The sequence below is a fragment of the Elaeis guineensis genome, chromosome 7, assembly GCF_000442705.2.
Source record: "Elaeis guineensis isolate ETL-2024a chromosome 7, EG11, whole genome shotgun sequence".
NCBI classification, from domain to species: Eukaryota; Viridiplantae; Streptophyta; class Magnoliopsida; order Arecales; family Arecaceae; genus Elaeis; species Elaeis guineensis.
This window is the reverse complement of record NC_025999.2, coordinates 91627506-91647619: the sequence shown is the minus strand read 5'-3', so window position 1 is coordinate 91647619 and position 20114 is coordinate 91627506. Positions and strand designations below refer to the sequence as shown.

General features: G+C 35.6%; 1 protein-coding gene across 1 annotated transcript; it reads left to right on the top strand.

The window, feature by feature from the left end:
• The first annotated feature begins 1916 nt into the window (after positions 1-1916).
• LOC105048493 (phosphoglucomutase, cytoplasmic 2) lies at positions 1917-19440 on the top strand. The gene is made up of 18 exons (XM_010927810.4): positions 1917-2147; positions 3025-3106; positions 6262-6317; positions 7089-7202; positions 7326-7388; positions 8609-8728; positions 8811-8911; positions 9294-9353; positions 9453-9552; positions 9653-9810; positions 9891-9986; positions 14876-14939; positions 15016-15097; positions 16504-16679; positions 16792-16868; positions 18549-18681; positions 18940-19056; positions 19149-19440. The coding sequence occupies exons 1-18, from the start codon at positions 2067-2069 to the stop codon at positions 19218-19220; spliced, it is 1752 nt and encodes a 583-aa protein (XP_010926112.1). The 5' UTR covers positions 1917-2066; the 3' UTR covers positions 19221-19440.
• Positions 19441-20114: the final 674 nt, after the last annotated feature.

Sequence of the window (20114 nt, the reverse complement as noted above, 5' to 3'; positions counted from 1 at the left end):
CTTGTAACCTCCTCTTCTCTTCTTTCTCTTACATGAAAAATCCTTTATTGTTTTCTTAAAAAGGACTGAGGAAGTTTCTTACTTCTTCCATTTTCCATCGACAAAAAGATTTGAAGATGGTCTCGGACTAGTTTGCAAGGAGCTGAAGCTGTTTCATGTGAGCATAAGGTTGTTCAAACTTGCCCACAGGTTCTAAGAATTACAGATCAAAAGCCGACATAGATTCTTAGAGGAGAGCATGGTCACTGTAAGTGTAATTGGTGCCAGATTGGTCGAGAACTAGTAAATGTAATTGGTGGCAGCGGTACTGTGCTGTTTACTTTGCATAGGAAAAGAGTTGGAAGGTTCTCACTATCTGGTTTAATTTGTTTGTTTTCTAAGCACTGGCATGTAAATTCATAATTTTAAGATGTCCAGCTCAAACAGTGGTAATTACCAAACCCCCCTCCAGGAGAGGCTAAAAAAATATGTCAACGATGTGGCCCAAACAAGACGGCTGGCTTTACTTGCAGCTCCACAATTGTTCCAAGAGCATGCATGAAAATTTTAGCTCACAAGTTCTCCCTAATTTGGTTGGGCTATGTGAGCTAACGGGGCAATCTGATGATTTTTAAAAATCATTTAGCTAAAAAATAATTATTAGAAAAATAAATTTTACCATATTTGATTGGTGGAAAAATTATATTAGAAATAATATTAGAAAAAATTACTATATTTGGTTGAAGATAATCTTATATAGAAATTTGCTAATCCAAATAATGATATAATTTTTTTATCAATCTATTTATTGACTATTTATGACCTACTTATATTAACACAATCAATATTGACTATTTATCTTAGCAAAAAGTATTGGATATTTAGAATATTGAAATATATTTATATGAGTTATACATGTAGTCATATAAATACTGTTTAGTTTAAATATTTTAAACTAATTATACATATATTATAAAAAGTATTCCTTATTATAAATAAATTTTAGTTTGTTGGTATATAAATAAATATATTAGTTATTAATAAATGCCATGTTAGATTTGTTAATAATTAATAGTATTTATTAATAAATGTAATATCTTAAATATATTATTTATAAAAATTATTAGTCAATATATCAATACATTTATAATATATTAATATAATTAATATTAATTATATAATATGATTAATATATTATTAATATAATATAAATGAGGATATTTTTATTAAGAAATGATATTTGTAGATTACCATCATACGGTAATTCAACATGAGAAAATAAATACCATCTTCTCATAGCGTTTATTTTATCTTCTCAAAAATATAGATGCATGACCCATCATTTGTTTTATCATCTTTATCATCCACTTTTTATAGTAAATATGATAATCTGACACCCATCATTTGTTTTATCATCTCTATCATCCACTTTTTATAGTAAATATGATAATCTGACAGACAGGTTCTAAGGGTAAGTTTTATGTAGCATTAGGATTGCTCCATTATATCTTAGAGGATTTAATTTAGAAACATGATATAACCTCTCCATATAGGATATTAAGGCTGCATATCTCTGAACCTTTTTGCAACAGCGAGAATTATCCTTTTAAGATTTCTCTTATATTTCATGAAAAAACAAACTCACATGACACAACAAGACACATATCTTTAGTTGGATATGTTTAAACACTAGACACTTACCACAAAAAAAAAAAAAAAACAAAAACAAAAACAAAAACAAAAAACAAAAACAACACTTGATACTAACAAAATTCTATGGATGCCACTTTTAATAATTAGTGGAGAATTAAGCTATTCCATAAGACCCTGTTCTTCTGGGCTGGGCATCCAGGAACAGGCGTTGGCAGTGGACCAAAGGTAGCCCGGCCCCGACCGCCGAACCGCCATACTCGCGGCCCACAGAATCCGCCGTGGCTTTCGATAACCACGTGGCCTCTAGATGCAGCGCCATCCGCCAGCTCCTCGCTACCATCCTTCGTCGTTCCCCTGCTTATCTTTCCTTTCTTTCCCCACCTCTCTAGCGCTTTCTCGATCTTGATCTCCATCTCGATAGAAGGGAGGAAAAGATGGTGCTGTTTACGGTGACTTGGAAGGAGACGACTCCTTTCGAGGGGCAGAAACCCGGGACTTCGGGTCTCAGAAAGAAGGTAATGATTGCCTTTTTCCTGGATCTAGGGTTCCGTTGTTCTTTTTTTTTTTTTTTTTTTTTTAACTTGTAGATCTTGAGATCAATGGTTTAGCGGTCCGGGTAGAGTTGGCGATTGGATCTTTCTTTCTTTGTTTTTTTTAAAGTGCTGAATTTAGACTCTATTCGTATTGGTTACGTTCCAGAGTATCTGCGTCGATCTTTTTGCTATTTTTTCGATCTCAGTGGTGGATGTTTTCCCTAAATGAGGGATCTTTTTGCTCGTAAATCAGATCGTCTTAGTTTGATTGACTGATAGGTGTTATGCCCATCTTTTGCTTCTTCTTGGGTTGTATCGGCCATCTGGTTTTTGCAATGCAACGACCGTTGGGATCTGGTTGGTTATTTTAAAAGAAATCGAGGGACTGTAGAAAATCAGGAGAATTTACGGTAGTACTGAAAATTTAAAATTGCTCAAGAGACAGGGCAACGGTAAAAATTTAAATTTGGTCGGATTATAAGTTTGTTTTGCACCTTCTGTTTCATTGTTTAGTATTGATTATAAAATTGCACAATTAATATCATTAACACTGCTGCCTGTTCCAGAGTGATAGACAACAACAAGCATGGAGCCTCATCTCAATTCTCAACTATATCGGTTTAATTAACTAAAACTAATCAATTACTCTTAAAAAATTTATTACCTGAAAGTTGAATCGTTTATCTGGTTAAAAAATTAATATATTAGAAGAATTCTTTTAGTGTCTGTCTGGGACTTGTGGTCCTTATTTCCTCTCTTATTGGTTGGGGTTCATAAGCATTGTAACGATCACTATTCAACCCTTTAGACAATGTTTTTGTATTTTTCTAACAATCTAAATTGACATGTTTTTTCTCAGGTGACAGTATTTAAGCAACCTAATTACCTGCATAACTTTGTTCAATCAACATTTAATGCACTTTCTGCCGACAAAGTGAAAGGTGAGTTTTCTATCATGGTTCAGCAATTGGTTAATGCTAGTGATACAATGGTCTGGTGAGAAGTTGCTGGATTGCTATGTCTTTCTAAATGATAGTAAGTCAAAAATCCATAATTGCATGCAAGGTTTTAACTCTGGGCCGGATGGGTCGCATCCCAGCTGTTCGATACGGTTCCTATGAAAAAATTGGATTGGGATGAGGTTGAACTTTGAAACCCATCTATGCGCGGAGAGAAGTACAAGGAAAGAAAGAAAGGAAGGAAAGATGAAAAGAAAAAAAATGAAAGAAAAGAAGAAAAAGAAAAGGAAAGAAAGATAAAAAGGGAGAAGAGAGAGAAAGGAGTGAAGGAAGAACGAAAAGAGAAAGAAGAAGAAAAAGAAAAAAAATAAATGAAGGGATAAGTAAAAAAAGTAAAAGGAATGGAAAGAAAGGAAGATAGAAGAAAAAGTAAAGGAAGGAAAGAAGGGGATAGAGATAGAGGATATCTACTAGGATGCATGATCGGGACCGCTACCAAGACTAAGCGGGATAGTAAGGCAACCTATTTTATGGAGAAACTAGGACATCTCCATCCTATGAAATTTAAAACTTTGGTTCCATCATTATACACATAGACCTTTTTTGTGAATGAAACACTGAGAACCAGTGAATATGATCAGTAAATTGGTTTCCTTTGCTATTGACTTAGTTCAGACAGTGTTTTTGGTACAATAATGAAAGGGAGAAGTTCCCACCTTCAATGATGCAATGAATATAGTGTTATACCTTAGAGTGGAAGACAGAGAACTTAGTTTGTTCTCATTTTTTGAAGATCTCAATAATAGGAAGTGGGTAAATATGGAACCGCCAAAGACATAGGATTTTCTCATAGAAAGCAGCTCATAGTTAAGAATTTGATAGCCAATATACCGCATTCCAAAGTTGGATTATTAACTTAGCTGAGATTGTGTTCATACTACTATTAGTGAAAGAGTTGTTTTGAATTGACTTAATTTCACAAATTATCATAAATCTCGTATAGGGGAAAACCTCTAATATGAAGAACTTGAATGCAAATTGGTGACTTTGAGTGTAAAATGATAAGCTCATGGCTAAACAAAAGAATCTTAAAGAAGGCCTGATGTTAATAAAACTTAAAGGAAAAAAGAATGTCTATTTTAGGGAAGCTGTAGTAGGGTGGAAAGGAGTGCCTAAAATAATAGCAAAGAGAGGGAAATGAAGGCTACCGTTTGAGAGAGGGACCATTGCTCTGTTGCCATACCATGAACGATCTCAAGAGAAGAGGTTGGAGGAAGGTATGAATCAAAGTCATGGTTTGCCGTACCATCTTATACCATATGATACAGAGCATATCATACTGTACTGAGAGGAAACCAGAATGAAACTCCACTTCAAGTTGGTACAAGTCCTATACTGTCCGTACCAAGGTGTACTATCTCGTGTCAAGGCGTACTGATCTGTATCGAGATACGTACCGATTCATACTGAAACATACCTACTTGAACCGAGATAAAAATTGAGAAAAATAGTTTGTGAGCTATTTGGCACAGGATATGTACCATGGTGTATCAACCGTACCGTACCAAATCAATTAAGATACCGGTATGGTACCCAATACCAAGATAGTGGATCTTGAATCAAATCTTACCAAGTGTAGGAGAGGGAGGGAGGGGGAATTATTTAACTATTAAACATTAATTATTAACTGAACTATGTAACTATTGGATGATGCTTTGTCATATAAAAAGCCCACCAAGTCTAGGAGAGAGGGAGGGGGGAGGGAGGGAATTTGCTGCTTAAGCATTAATTATTAATTGAAATATTTAACTACTTCGAAAATAGTCCAGGCAAGTGGATTTCTATGCAAATGTCTTGATATGAAGAGTTTGTACTGCTTCTTGTTGTATCTTTTCTGAAAGTTCTTGTTCAATTATTGAAATGTTTACGTGACTCCACACATAGATTTATCCTTTATTTGTTCTTATGATGTTCTTCCCTTCGGTTTTGCTCTGAAATCTAAATGTGTCTCCCCACATTACGCACGCACGCACGCATGCACACATATGTACAGTTTAGTTTGATTATGACACTGATTATGACTTGGACTTGGTCTAGAAGTTGAGATGGCAGATTTTCAATTAGCAAGTTTGTTGGCATAGACCGGCTTAAAATCGAATCTAAGAAAAATGACATGCTGTCTGAGTTGGTGGTAAAGTCATCTCAATACTTTAGCAACAAGAGGTTAATGGTGATCTATCAAGAAAAAAGTTGGCTACCCTATATTTCTGTCAAGTTTCTTTAGTTGCATCTTTTCTGATAGTCCAGTTAGTTAGGGCTTTAATTTTCTATTTTTTCTCTTTCATTGATCGTACTAGACCTTGCAATCATTTGATGATCCTTGCTTGCTCATATATAACTGAATTCTTGAAGGAAGTTGATAGATACCACTCTTGATCCTCTTTGCTACATGGAAAATATGACCTCAGTCTCAACTGGAAAATTTTTTACATTGCATGCTTTCCTATGCATTTGTTGTCATCAATCATGTGATTTTTCAAAAAAATTGTCACCACACAATGGTCATAAGCAATTAGCTTTATCCTGATGATTATGGTTGGCACAAGCCATTTGAACTGTTGCTTATTGATGCAATTTCTGCTATTTGGTTGTTTCAAACATATTCTGCTTAGAGATGCCCTGTCCACTGAAAGATATCAGGCATCTACTAATATATTACAGGAAAGGCTTTTTTGGCTGGTTGCTGTATCCAAAAGTTTATAAAAAAACTATATTCTTTTTACTAACTTGGCAGGACTCTTTTTCTGGGGAGATCCCTTGTGCATGCATTGCATTTGCTACACTCTAGTTAATATAAAATTGGAAAGGCTCTAAGGCTGGCCTTATGCAGCTGGTTCCAGAGCCCAAAGCCTCACTATGGGTCCTTCCACATGCATTGCACGTGATGGATTGTAGTCCCATGTAATCCTTTTTTTCTTCACCTATTATTTACCATGTGCTTTTCTGCAATAGTATACTATGCATGTAGGATTACATTTCGCATCTTTTTTTTTTTTAAACCTATTATTACTATTTTGCTGTTTCATCCTCATAAGTTTTCTCCTCTAGTATATCATAGCATAAGCTTCATAGTGCAGGTGCTACAATTGTTGTTTCTGGGGATGGCCGTTATTTCTCAAAGGATGCTATTCAGGTACTTTAATGCAAGAACCTGTGAATTCTAATTCTTTATGCCTTACTTGATGTTACATTTAATCCTTTGGTGAGAATCATCATTTTCTCAGGTCAGTTGGAGTGTCTAATGACAAATCTTAGTTGTTCATCACTAGTTCATTTGTTTAGATCAGTTAAAGAAAAAGATCACTAAGTTATTTGTCTGCTTTTGTTGCCTTTCTTTCCCATCAACTTCATGTGCCACTTATACAAGACATATAGGAAACCCATAGTTTTTATAATTTCTCTCAGTGGTGAAGGGAGGTGGTTGTGGAAGAGAGAGGTGGAAGAGGATGATGGTGGGTAGCTAGTTGTGGAGGAAGAGGGAGTTGGAATGGAAAGAGAGAGAGAAAGAGGTGAAGGGATTTTGAAGCCTACTTTTTGCAGGCAACCAAATGACCCCTGAATGGCTAGACACCCTTTGTTGGTTTCTTGTTATGTGAATAAAGCTAAAGTGTCTATCAATCATTCAGCTATTGGCTAGAATTCCCAATGGACACACAAGCATGCATGAGCTTCTTGCTAAAAGTACATACAAGCTTGGCCTGTTGAAAAACCCTTCATTATTTGGCAGGCTAAATTATATATGGACTTATATATGTATTAATGATGCGAACATTTCAAAACCTAATGCGTGGTTGGTCTTTGTTTGTCCAATAAGATGACTAGTGGTTTTTAAGACAATTTGAAAGTGATATTGTTTTTCCTTCTGATATAGTTTGTATTCTTATCCTTTGTTTAAATTTGGCAGATTATTATCAAAATGGCAGCTGCTAATGGAGTAAGACGTATTTGGGTTGGACAAAATGGTTTACTGTCAACACCAGCAGTTTCAGCAGTCATACGTGAAAGAGTTGGTGCAGATGTGAGTTGGAATTTTTATTAGATATGGTCCTGTGTACCCATGATATTTGTGAATGGATTGTTTCTGTGCTGTGAATAGTTCAACAAAATCTAACAATGTTCCCTATCATGCTTTCAACCACAGGGATCTAAGGCAACAGGAGCTTTTATATTGACAGCAAGTCACAACCCTGGTGGTCCGCATGAGGTATTTTCTTTACTTGTGCTGTTAATTCTGCACCACTATAGTTCTATTAATTTTTTTTTTTTCTTTTTAACAAAAGACTGAAAAATTTTCAGTAGATAAGTGGGAGATCAAAATTATTCTCGGCTAGAGAGATAAGAACCACATTGCTTGTCTTCAACTTTTGGTGACCGTGGTATTGAGTAATAAATAACTATTTGTCTTCACTTTTTAAAAATTTGAGATATCACAAAAATATGGTTATACTTATTCATTTTATATAGGAAGTGAGTTATGTAGCTTAACCTATTCTGGTGAACTAGTCTGCTGATCCTCCTCGTCATTTTACATAAAATTTTGGGTTGGCTCCACTAGTGCTTTTGATATTTTTCCCAACCTTCTGACATGTAAGCTGGATTTCCAAAACCTTATTCACATCAGAAGTGGTTTAGTACTAGTTATAAAACTTGCTTGGCACCCTAGACAAAAAATCCATTTGCTAGGAACACAACATAACTGAAGACTATGCAAGGATGTATTTTTCTTCAGAAGGGGCTCGGTATTGAGTTCTTATTGTCAACTGTCAATGATGAAATTAGTATTCATTATGGCTAGAATGTGAAAAAAGGTTGATCGTAAATTGAATTAAGCATGGTGTTTCATCACTAGAAAAACTTGCCTTACCAATTTTTATGTCAGGGTTTTATTTCTTTGCCCTGACTTAACAAACTTTTGCTAGCCCCATTCAGTACTTTTGCTGTCAAAACTTTCTTTATTTTATTATATCTTGCTTTTACATTTCCAAAAACCATGCATCATTGCATGAAGGTGAGTGGGAGGGTCAGTTGTACTCACATTAAATTAAGTATCCATCCTGGCTCTTTATCTTTCCCATGAAAGAAAAATAGCTCTTTTGTTGTTTAACTGCAAGCAGGAATATTTAAACTGTGAAACGTCTTATTCCTTGACCTCGATATAGCCATCATGGGTCAGATCAAAGGGAATTTTGTGCTTGATGGTAGTAACATGTTCATGCACTATAGATATATCAACATCTATTACATCCTTGTCTGGGTTCAGTTAGTGAAAATGCTTAAAATTTTAAACCAAACTTTCATCTTCATGTGGTGAAAATTTTTCTCTTATAATATTTTTTATAAACTCATTCATGACTAAAACTCTGTTTTATTTAATAATCTTTGATTCTTTTATTGTTATGTTTATGAGATTTTTTCTTATGGCAGGATTTTGGAATCAAGTACAACATGGAAAATGGAGGGCCTGCTCCAGAGGCTATTACTGACAAGATCTTTGCAAATACAAAAATTATAAAAGAATACTTACTTGCAGAAGATCTTCTAGATGTATAATCTGTGCTAAGAGCCTGCCTTTGTTTCATAATGCTTCATTCATTCCACTGATGCTTGGTTCATTTTTTAATTGCAGGTAGATATTTCTGTCATAGGTGTAAGTAGCTTCGATGGGCCTGAAGGACCTTTTGATGTGGAGGTCTTTGATTCAACCACTGATTATGTAAAATTGATGAAGTAAATCTTCTTTTCCTTGTGTAGTTTAATTTTAGGGTTGTTTTATGTCAAGTCTTCGTATTGCTTTCCTTTTGATCTGGCTTTAGCTTCTAATATTTTCATTGTGATTAAGAGTGTAGAGGTGCTGATTCTGTCATTCTGAGAGTATCATACAATCTAACCATGAGATTGATGCAATCATAGTTCATGTAAATGTAATTTAGCAGAAGCAATTGGACTTGATTTTTTAATAGCAAAAACCGTAATAAAAGTGGCCGAATTATCCAGTGAAATGGTTGGTGATTCCATCATTTGGTTAGGAAAAAGAAAATAAAAACATTGGCTGCAATGATTGGATGGATGGCTTTATGCAAGTTAATATGCTTCTTCATTTCCATCCCAGGACAATTTTTGACTTTGAGTCCATTCAAAAGCTGCTTGCATGTCCAAAGTTCACATTCTGGTATGTATGTGGTGCCTAGCTAACATCTCCTTGTTTTTTTTTCTGTTATGCTTTCTGTTTGTGAATGATTCTGAAGGCAGTTCTTTTTGTCAATCTCAGTTATGATGCACTTCATGGTGTTGCTGGAATTTATGCCAAACGTATTTTTGTTGAAGAGCTTGGTGCAAATGAAAGTTCACTTATGAATTGCACTCCCAAGGTACCTCTGTAACCTTGGTTAATTTCTCTACCGTTAGGAGATTGTTGAGTTGAATATCTCTTCTGAGGCTGCATATATTGTTACCATGCTTTAATCTCAGGAAGACTTTGGAGGGGGTCATCCAGATCCTAATCTGACGTATGCAAAGGAATTAGTTGCACGAATGGGACTGAGTAAATCAGGCTCTCAAGGTGAACCACCTGAGTTTGGTGCTGCAGCTGATGGTGATGCAGATCGTAACATGATCCTTGGCAAAAGGTATCCATGCACTGAGAGTGACTATGAAGCGATAAGTATATTATACATTAGTACTTAAAATTTTTTTCTGATGTAATCAGATTTTTTGTAACTCCATCGGATTCTGTTGCTATAATTGCTGCCAATGCTGTTGAAGCCATTCCATATTTCAGCTCCGGTTTGAAGGGGGTTGCCAGGTATCTTTTGACCCTTCCTTGATTAACTGATGTGAATAAAATGATCTTCAGGTACTTTTAGTTGTATTCATGGGTTCCTTATTGTTATGAAAATTTGCATGTGAAGTCCAAAGGGTGACTTTCTATTGGACTTATGAGTCACCTTGATCTGTAAGAGGTTAAGGCTTAAGAATTAGTTTGTTCACCCATTAGCTTAATTTGGATGTGAAGTCTGAAGGGCGATTTTTTAACTGGATTTACCAGTCGCCTCGGTCTATAATAAGATGTCAAGGCTTAAGAATTAGGCTGTTCACCGATTAGCTAAGTCATGCAGTCAGATTGGTGATGGATCTGGATAGTACTAGTGAGTGGATGATACGGTAGATAGCATTGAGCAAGAAATGTTACGAATGATGGGATTAATATACTTATGCATGTATCTAAAATGTAAGCATTAGTTATTTGGTTTCTTAAGAAGAAGGGAATATGCATGATACAAAGGTCTAGATTAAGAGCTCTTGGATGAAAATATATGGAGATCACTCTAAGAAGGCTTCCTTATTGTACATTGCATAGGGTTACGAATCTCTAAGTTTTTGTCTTGGGGTTTAACATTCAAGATTCACTAGTAAGAGTAAAATGGCTGGGGGGGAAGACATGGTCCTATCCTAGCTTTTACTAATTAATATTTCAACATTCTTTCAAAGAATTTGTGAGGAATGACTTATTCAAGAGAAATTCAAGGTTAAGGGAAGTAAAAAGATGGTAATATGAAATTTAATTTGTTTTTGTGCATTTGGTTTTTTTTTTTTTTTGAAGATATCACAAATCTAAACATGATTCTTTTTTTTTCCTTGACAAGTTGGATACTTCAAAGATGGGTAGTGGATGAATCCCAATCTAGGTGGTTTTGATCCATTGTGATTGGTTTTATACCATTTATTCTTTATCAACTTATTAGTAGAACAAAGATAGCCCCAAGTTTTGCGGGTTTTGGCCAAGTTGTTACATTATTTATAAAACTTTTAGTTGAATAAATGGATGGAATGCATAACATAACGACCTAGGACGTCACGCAAAAAGGCCACCTGATAGATATTATCTAGGCCGCTTGACCCTCTATAAGTATCCAAGATCTCTTCAGTGCATCACCGATGTGGAACTATATATATATATATATATATATATATATATATATATATATATATGCACATACATACATACCTGCATATTTAAAATCTGTTGTATTTGTTAGGCTAAGGGCCCAAATCTAATCAGATCTCATCACAAACACTATGTTGCCTATGGTCAGTCCTACATGGGGTTGTACTAGCATCTCCTTGTCCATGTGGGTCGTGGACTGGGTTGCTCTGATACCATTTGTAATAATCCAGGACCTTACTCAAAATAATTAGTCAGAAGCTGCTAGTTGGGTTCTTGGCCTTGTATAACTATCTAAAATCGTCTCAACGCAAAATTGATGTGAGACTAAAAATACGCTCATAGGTTTGATCATATATTTTTCTGTTTAAACTCTAGTATCCTCACCAAGTTAAGGGTCCAGAATAATCAAATCCAACCATAAACATCACAATTGGCCCATGGTTAGTCCTAATTGAGCTTGTGTAGTAGTTTCCCATAGTCTATATCTGCTCTGATACCATTGTAAGAACCTAGGACCTCATCCAAAAAAGCTTACTAGAAAGTATTGTTTGGGTTCTTTGGTCATGTATAAGTACCAAAGATCTCCGTAGTGCATAACTAATGTGGGACTAAATGGCTAAATGCACACCTGCGTACATTGTCGCATATAATGTGTTCAGGATTTGTAGTAGTACATTGAAAATAAGTGGATAGCCAATGTCTATTATTCTCTTGGAATGATATTCTCAGGAAGAGGGTTGAGGATATCTGGATTGTCAATATGGTTCAATCTAGGATTTTTAGGGCAAGGCACGTAAAATTTAAGATCTTCTATTTTCTTAGGTTTATAGTGGATAAGGATCATGGAAAAATTTGGACCAAGAATTGGAGTACTTCCTTGATAAGGAAGAAAATTTTTGAAATTGTATTTCACAACCCATGAGTATGTTACTGAAACATAAAGATAAGGAGCCAGGAGTAGTCACTAAGCTTTTATAGAGGTGTGTAATCATATGGACTGGAGTTTGTTGATGAAGATTCTAGAACTGGCAGGCTTACCTTTGAGATGCATTTTCTGGATTATGAGTTGTACCATTTTTATGAGGTTTCAGCTCTCATAATATATCAATATCTTCAAATTGGAGGAAGGACTGTAGTAAAGCAATGTGTATTTTTATTCCTATATGATGTTAGCAGATGGCACAACTATGTTTTCATTTAATAAGGAATAGCCATTGCTAAATCTTGGTGCCTGGTCTATCTGAGATGTTGTTGGACCTTAAATATTTCTTTTTGAGAGCATGTTTGGAGTTGGATTGTAAAATCTGAGTGACTAATTTGCGTAAAATAAGGATTGTAGAAGAAAATCTTATTCTTGAGAGTTCTCTCAACTTTGCATGGTTCTCTAAGGATGATCAATGTCAGGGTTGGCAGAAAAAAAACTGGTTGGTTTGAATTTTGTCCCTTCACACACAGCTCTGAAAGACACCTTTTGAGTGACTAGCAAAGTAGCAAAAAGAATATCTCTGTTAAAAAATTCTTTTGTTAGGGAGGGCATACAACTAATGAAAAGGTGACACACATTTTAAAGTGGAGTTGAGTGTGCAATAGCTGGAAACAAGCTCATGTTAGTTTAAATTGCTGGTAGCATACATGTAAAGGCGGCTATGGAGTTTGTGATTTAAATGTCGTTGAATTTTGAAAGTAATCATAAGGAACCTGCTATAGAAGTTCTAGAATATGATATGTAAAGCCTTCATTGTTGATTCCTCTGTTGTTTGGATAGATATGGCATAGGGTGCAACCAAGTGAGACAGGTAAGTTATTTCTGGAAAATGATGTCTTTCTTTCTCTTATGGAACTAACTGTTATTCTTTGGTCCATTTGCTATTTTGTTTCCATGAATTTCGCTACATACAGAAAAGGACTTGCTGAATGACTGTTTGGGTTCAGGGTTTTGGTGGTAATTGACATTGATCCCTTGGTGGAACATTTGGAGCTTATGAATTGGGCTGCAATATGGTGACTTAATTGAGTGCAGCATTTTGATAAAAGTTAAACAAGACTCTTACTGTCAAAGTATCAAATGCTATACTTTGTTTCTTTGTATGAAGGTTTGAAGTTCTGGTATGAGACACATAATATGTAAGCCAATACTAACCCTTGTTTTGAATGGAGAAACCTTCCTGTTTATGGCATCTATCCAAGTTAATAATGTGCCAAAAACTGTTCAACCTCTGATATATACATCTATGCACCTGTCTGTCCTGACTCTTCAAGTGTATGACATTATGATTGATTTTATGGACGTTTTAGTTGTGTATAGAGTGAAACTAGACGTGAAGCATTTATCTTGCAGTTTCTCCATTGGACTTCCTTACCTTGGCCAGAAATGCTACTTAGATGGAAGAGCCGGATTATTGTGCTAGCTGACCTCCTATCAGCAAGATTTTTAGACTACAATTTTGTTTCCTTCTGGGTGAGAGTTGACTCCAAACATGCAGAGGGAAAAAAAAAGGGATCATGATTGTATGGGAAAATATTTTTACCAATAAAACCTAAAATATTTGTTGAAAACGTAAAGTTTCTAAATATAAAGAAAGGTGATCTTTTCGAACCTTTTTCATTATTTCTATCATTCTTTAGGAATTTGTTCCATCCATTTCTATCATAATGTGAAAGTACTTTTTACTTTTTACATGGTGAAATTCCAATAGTTTGGGATGCTGATATGCTACAACTCTAGGATACATGTTGACTAATCTCTCTCTCTCTCTCTCTCTCTCTCTCTCTGTTTGTGAGGTGATGGATGAGAATGCAATATATTGTAGGAATTCTTCAATCCCAAAAATGCCATCGATCAATACTGTTTTAGTAACATGCTTCTCCTCACTCTTGTTTCGCTTTTGTTGCTAATCTGGCTTTGACTTCCAGTTTTTTTGGGTCTCCTCACAGCAGACCTATGCCCTCTCCTTTAGCGTTCCACTTATGTATAATCTTAATAATATTATCCAGAGTCTGTGATTAAATGGATGGGAGCACAAAAAAACATATCACTAATTTCTTTTGGATGTTTATGTGATCTAGTCTGAATTAGGTAAGTTTTTGTCTTGGTTCCATGATATGATAATGTAAATGGGTCATTTTGTGGTAACAAATCGATGTTAAGCCTATGTTTTCTCTAATAGCTACTCATATTCATCTGTAAATAATGAAACTATGGGAGAATGAGGTAGGACTTCATGCTGGGATTTTTAGTTTTTTCTGCCTGGTTCAGTGGCAGGTGAAACCTAAAATGGGGAATGTCTTTATTTATCATATTCTTGGAGAAATTTTGGAGGTTTTCAGGGGTGTTTGTTGCATTGGTTGTTGGTGCTGAGGTTTGGATGCAAGACATAAAAATCCTAATCACTTTTAATAGTCACTTCTAACTTGTAGCTTTTTTGGCAAGGATTAGCCATGACACTACAAGTTTTGACTTCATTTGATGTGTTCTCTGTAATTGGAACTTACTGAGAAATAAATAAAGAGAAAGCCAATAATATTGACTTTAAGTGGACTAATAATGTACTCGTTCAATTTTACAATTGATTACCTAAATACTGGCTATACCAGTCGTAATAGATCATGTCACATTTGTTGCATCATAGTTGTGTTGATTTTCTTTTAGTGGTTGGACGCTGCTTATCACTCTTTGTTAAGAAAGTCTTAAATAAAAGTTCCTAGAGAATAATCTTCACTGAACATATTGTCCGTGGTACATGCAGGAGTATGCCAACATCGGCTGCCCTTGATGTTGTGGCAAAAAATTTAAATCTTAAATTTTTTGAGGTATTTATTAATCATAGAGCACCGTGCTTTCAATTTTAGGCTTTGTCCGAATTAGATTAATGCTGGCATTTTTCAGGTACCGACTGGATGGAAATTTTTTGGGAACTTGATGGATGCTGGGCTTTGTTCAATCTGTGGTGAAGAGAGCTTTGGAACTGGTTGGTGATATCTATTTACCGCATGCGTCTTGCAGTGTTAATCTTCTGGAGGTCTATGTTGCGTTAAAAGGAAAGACATGAAAATTTTGTTTGAATGGAATAGAAAGACCTACAATGTAATATAAAATGCTTTGAAGCATGTGAACATGTGTGTGTCTCTCTGTTTCTGTAAAGTTATGAGGAAAAGCAAGCATTCAACACCTCTGTTACTCGTTTCTCTTGTAGCCCAAGCAACCTTGTTCTTGGCCACTTGCCTACATCATGGCTGCTCTTACATGTCAGACTTTCCTTGCCAATCTGTAACTCCACTTACACAATTGACCATGCATTCCCCAGTCTTCTTCGTTTTCGAAACCATCTTTTTAGTTTTTTCCATTCTATTATTGTTGCCCTCCCATCAAATCATGCCACCTTCTCTGTGCAACAGAAGTGTGAGGAAGACAAGGAAACCAAGTGACATGTTAGTTGTGACTGAGAGAAGGGGCCTAATTACTGGATTAGGGAAAGGGGGAGGGGGTGCTGTTCATAGGTGGGAAGAAGGGAAGAAGTTGAATTGAGAAGTGACACCTTAGTAGCGGGAGACTTCTGCATAGGGTGCTGTCCACTTTGAAAACTTGTCCCGCACCTACAGCTTCTCCAGCTTATGGAAACTAGGGTACCATGGATAATGCTAGGAATTTAACGAATATTTGGATGGAAAGGAAGACACTGGTGGTGTACCAAGAGACAGTGTTGAGACAATGTTTGTTTCTTGTTCTTCTGTTATAGTTTCAGAATTCATTGTAACAATGGTGCTGCATTATTTTATTTACCTCTGTATTATTGTTGTGGATCAATTACTAATGAAATCAGAACAAAAGGCATAAAACATGTAGTTTTCATATGTATAATTGTTATTAATTGTTAGGGGGAAAAAAAATCCAACAACGAACAAAATATAATGATGCAAACCCATAGATGTACACATGTATGCATGTATAATTTATGTATGTATGTGAATACATTTTTTTTGGGGGGGGGGGGGTTGTGTGTATGTATGCATGTACTTTGTATGTTTGTATGTCTGTCTGTCTGTGTGCACATAATATGTAGTACATGCATGCTGGGCATGTGTTGTGTGCTTTATCTGTGTGTGCACACATTCATGTAATGTCTATATGGGAAATCCTGTTTTAAGTGTATGTGCATATTCAGCATGATGTTCATGTCCAATATATTATGAATGATCGAGTTGAAAATTAAATTTAGATAATAAATGAATCGGTAACCATACCCAAGGTTTTTCTATTCCTGTTTATGTATGTTGCAGGAAGCTTACTTTGTCATTGTCTCAACTCTGGACATTATTATATGCAAGAATAGTTCTGCAATGAGCTTACGTACATTCTCGTTTGTTATTACTACAGGTTCGGATCATATTCGTGAAAAGGATGGAATCTGGGCAGTTTTAGCTTGGCTTTCTATTCTTGCTTACAGAAACAAGGACAAGCTTGATGGGGATAAGCTGGTCACAGTTGAAGATATAGTTCTTCAGCATTGGGCCACTTATGGTCGTCACTACTATACTCGATATGACTATGAGGTAAGCGAAAGTGCATGCTTATATTTACTCTCAAAAGTTAATTGCAGCTGACTACTCATCCTCCTAATGCACTTGCTAGTTCTTCTTACCTGGTTCATCTTGTTTTGTGCAGAATGTTGATGCTGGCGCAGCTAAGGAACTTATGGAACATTTGGTCAACCTGCAATCCTCTCTTCCTGATGTCAACAAGTACATTTCTGCTTGCAGATTTCTGAGCCTACTTTATCATCTCTTCCCAGTAGACTTTGATAAGACTGCCATTATCTCTACTTTATCATCTATACCCACTAGACTTTGACAAGATGGCCACTACATATGATATTCTTCATGCATTAAAATATCTAAGCAATTTAAGTTCTTGAAACAAAGTGGTCTTGAACCTTAAACCATCAGACTATGATCAAGTTGCACTCCTCAATGGTACATTGATTATTGTAGTTTAGATAGTAATTTTCTCCTTTTCTCTTCATAATATGCATGCTAAAGTAGTATGCTGATCGCTCTGTCTTTTTAGTTGAGACATTTCGTCAAATACATTATGTTATCCATGAATGGAGAGTTTTTGGTGATCATATGATTTGGTCTTATGGATGAAAAGATAACTTCTTGATAGCTGAGATAAATCTTGTTCCCATTGTTCAGCTATTTCTAACAATGTAAAATATAGGGTTGATAGTTGCTTCCAGCTGATTGGAAATGGAATAGCCTTGATATAATTGGAGGAGATCTCATTAGGTGGAGTGACTTATTAATTGGGAGTCATGAATTATACCGTAGATACATGAATGGAAGCATGAAACATGTCAAACAATATCCATTTGTGTGATAAAATATTGTGATTAATTTTTTGTTCAGCATATGTGCGATCTTAGTTTTTGTATCCTCTAATATCTTGTGGTTTGTTGTGAATTTCAGAGGAACAAAATTTTGTGACAGTGCTTGCTGTGAATAATTAAAGAAACTCGTGTATAGAGGATATTTTCCTTGATTAAAATGGAATATGGAATAGGATAATAAAGCTAGGCTGGTAGATGGGACAACGCTTCTTCATCAGGGTTGCGATTCTGCAATTTATCTATATACAGGGCTAATTCAGCACTGATGTCTTCATCATAAAGTTTTTATGGTGATCAGTTATTTATTCACCTCAATTATGAACTCAATTATGAAATATGAATTGCCTTTGTAAATATATTAGGTGTTAGTATGGATGAAGCATTTTCTTTAATATATAAATTTGCTTCAGTTGTTTTCCTTTTGGGAATCATTGCTTGGTGCAATGGTAAAGGCTTGGGCTGACAAGCTCAATGGCATGGGTTTGAGTCCTAGGGCAGTCACTGTGAGAAGAAAAAAATAAAAAATGAAAGTTTAGGACTGTCCCCAGTTTGCCAGGACCATAACTGGGTGATGAAGCTTCATTTGTTTTCCTTTACTGTTGATTTTTGCTCACATGTCCGTCGTTTGGTTTAATTCAATGTTAAAAATTTTGCTCAAAGAGTTCCTTCCCTGAAGATCGAATACTGTTTATGATTTAGTAGCAGATGATTCAATTGTATCATGCACATGCATAATAAAATGTTTACAAATGATGTTTTGAATGTTATTTAGGTTTATACACTTGCATAATTGATTCAACAAATCTTCCTGTTCAATTTTTGAATATTTTGTTTTCTAATTTCCATGGATGTATCTATACTCGAACAGTTTAATTCATCCTATTTACCAAAAGAAAAAAGAGTTTACAAATAATATGTGATTATTAGCTTCTGACTTACATTAACATACGATAAGCCTCTTCCTTCATGGAATGGATGCGGTTGTGTGGCAGGCGTTTGTTAAGAGCTATGTATGTTTGCTTGCTTTCTTCAGGATTATCAAGGAGATAAGACCAGATGTCTCAAGTGTTGTCCAAGCGGATGAATTTGAATACAAGGATCCTGTGGATGGGTCTATCTCCAAGCATCAGGGTATCCGATATCTCTTTGAGGATGGATCACGACTGGTAAGTAATTACCGTTGTTGGTTTTCTTGATTTAGTATTAATAGGTAATTCTAGGATGCTGACGGGGGGCTAGTATCTTGGTTGGAACTTGTTCTCTGACTCTGAAGTAGATTGCCATCAGATACTTGGATTCCCTTTCTTATATCCTTTGTCATAGACTGCATGATCTGTGCTAAATGTTAGATGGCATGCTCTAGAGGACCTCCTCCCCCTCTTCTGTGCAGCACTTTGTTAACTTCCAAAATCATTCACTTACAGGTTTTCCGCCTCTCTGGGACTGGCTCCGTCGGTGCCACCATTCGAGTCTACATTGAGCAATATGAGAAGGACCCTATGAAGACTGGGAGGGATTCACAAGAAGCACTTGCTCCACTTGTAAGGAGCTCATGCCTTCAACTTTTAATACATTGTTTGATGCCAATGATTTGATCTTCTAGGGTTATGACTTTTGATTCTTCTTGCTGTAGGTGGCTGTGGCGATCAAACTCTCAAAGATGCAGGAGTTTACAGGACGATCTGCTCCCACTGTTATCACATAAACCAGAGTAGATTAACTAATAAAATATGGGTCGAGCTTGCTTGGTTTTGTATTGCAGTGGTGCGAGACCAGGGCATCCTACAGGTATTTTGACTTGAAAGTTTACCAATACAGTCCAGTCTCATCTTGTGGTGAGAAGAGTGTAATAAAATTTATCCGATACTGCTCTCCTTCAAACACGGAACCTTTTTTGGATAACCAGTGATCTGGCTTTCATAAAACAGATTTGTGAATTCTTGCTTCCAGGATGGGGACTACGACTTTCATCCTTCAGAAATGATAGGACTGCAGTGATGCTTTATTAAGAGGAAAACTGTACTGGGGAAAGATTTTCTTGCAATGAGGCAGTCATATCAGGCATGGTGATAATGCAAGGAAACAAGAATTAGGCGATGACATAAATTTGTTAGATGGCCCAGTAAAGAAAAAAAAAAAAAATCTCAGTCTTATACACCCTATTCGATAAGAAAAAGGGTTCCAGCAAAAGAGCAAGGCACATCATTATGATGAGGTAAGAAGCACAGAGGCAGCCGAAGTTTTTTTTTTTTTTTGGCTAAAAAACTGAAGGTTTCAGATGTCGAGGTTTGCTTGTGGTTGCATGAAAGTGGTTGAAGTAGAAGGTGATCCCTTTTAGAGAGTTATTTTTCATAAAATATTTTTTTAATAAAACCTCAAAAGTAATATTTTAAATAAAATAATATTATTTTATCATCAATCTTTTTTTAAATAGGTTTAATAATAAATAAATATTATTAGTGATAAATAAAATAATAAATTATATTAGTAATTATTAACAGTAAAATTTAGAAAAAGTGCATTGGTCTTGATTTCTGCATCTTCTCTTTGCGGTTCTTTTGGTGAGTCCAGGGGTTCAGACTCCTTAAATGGTAACACA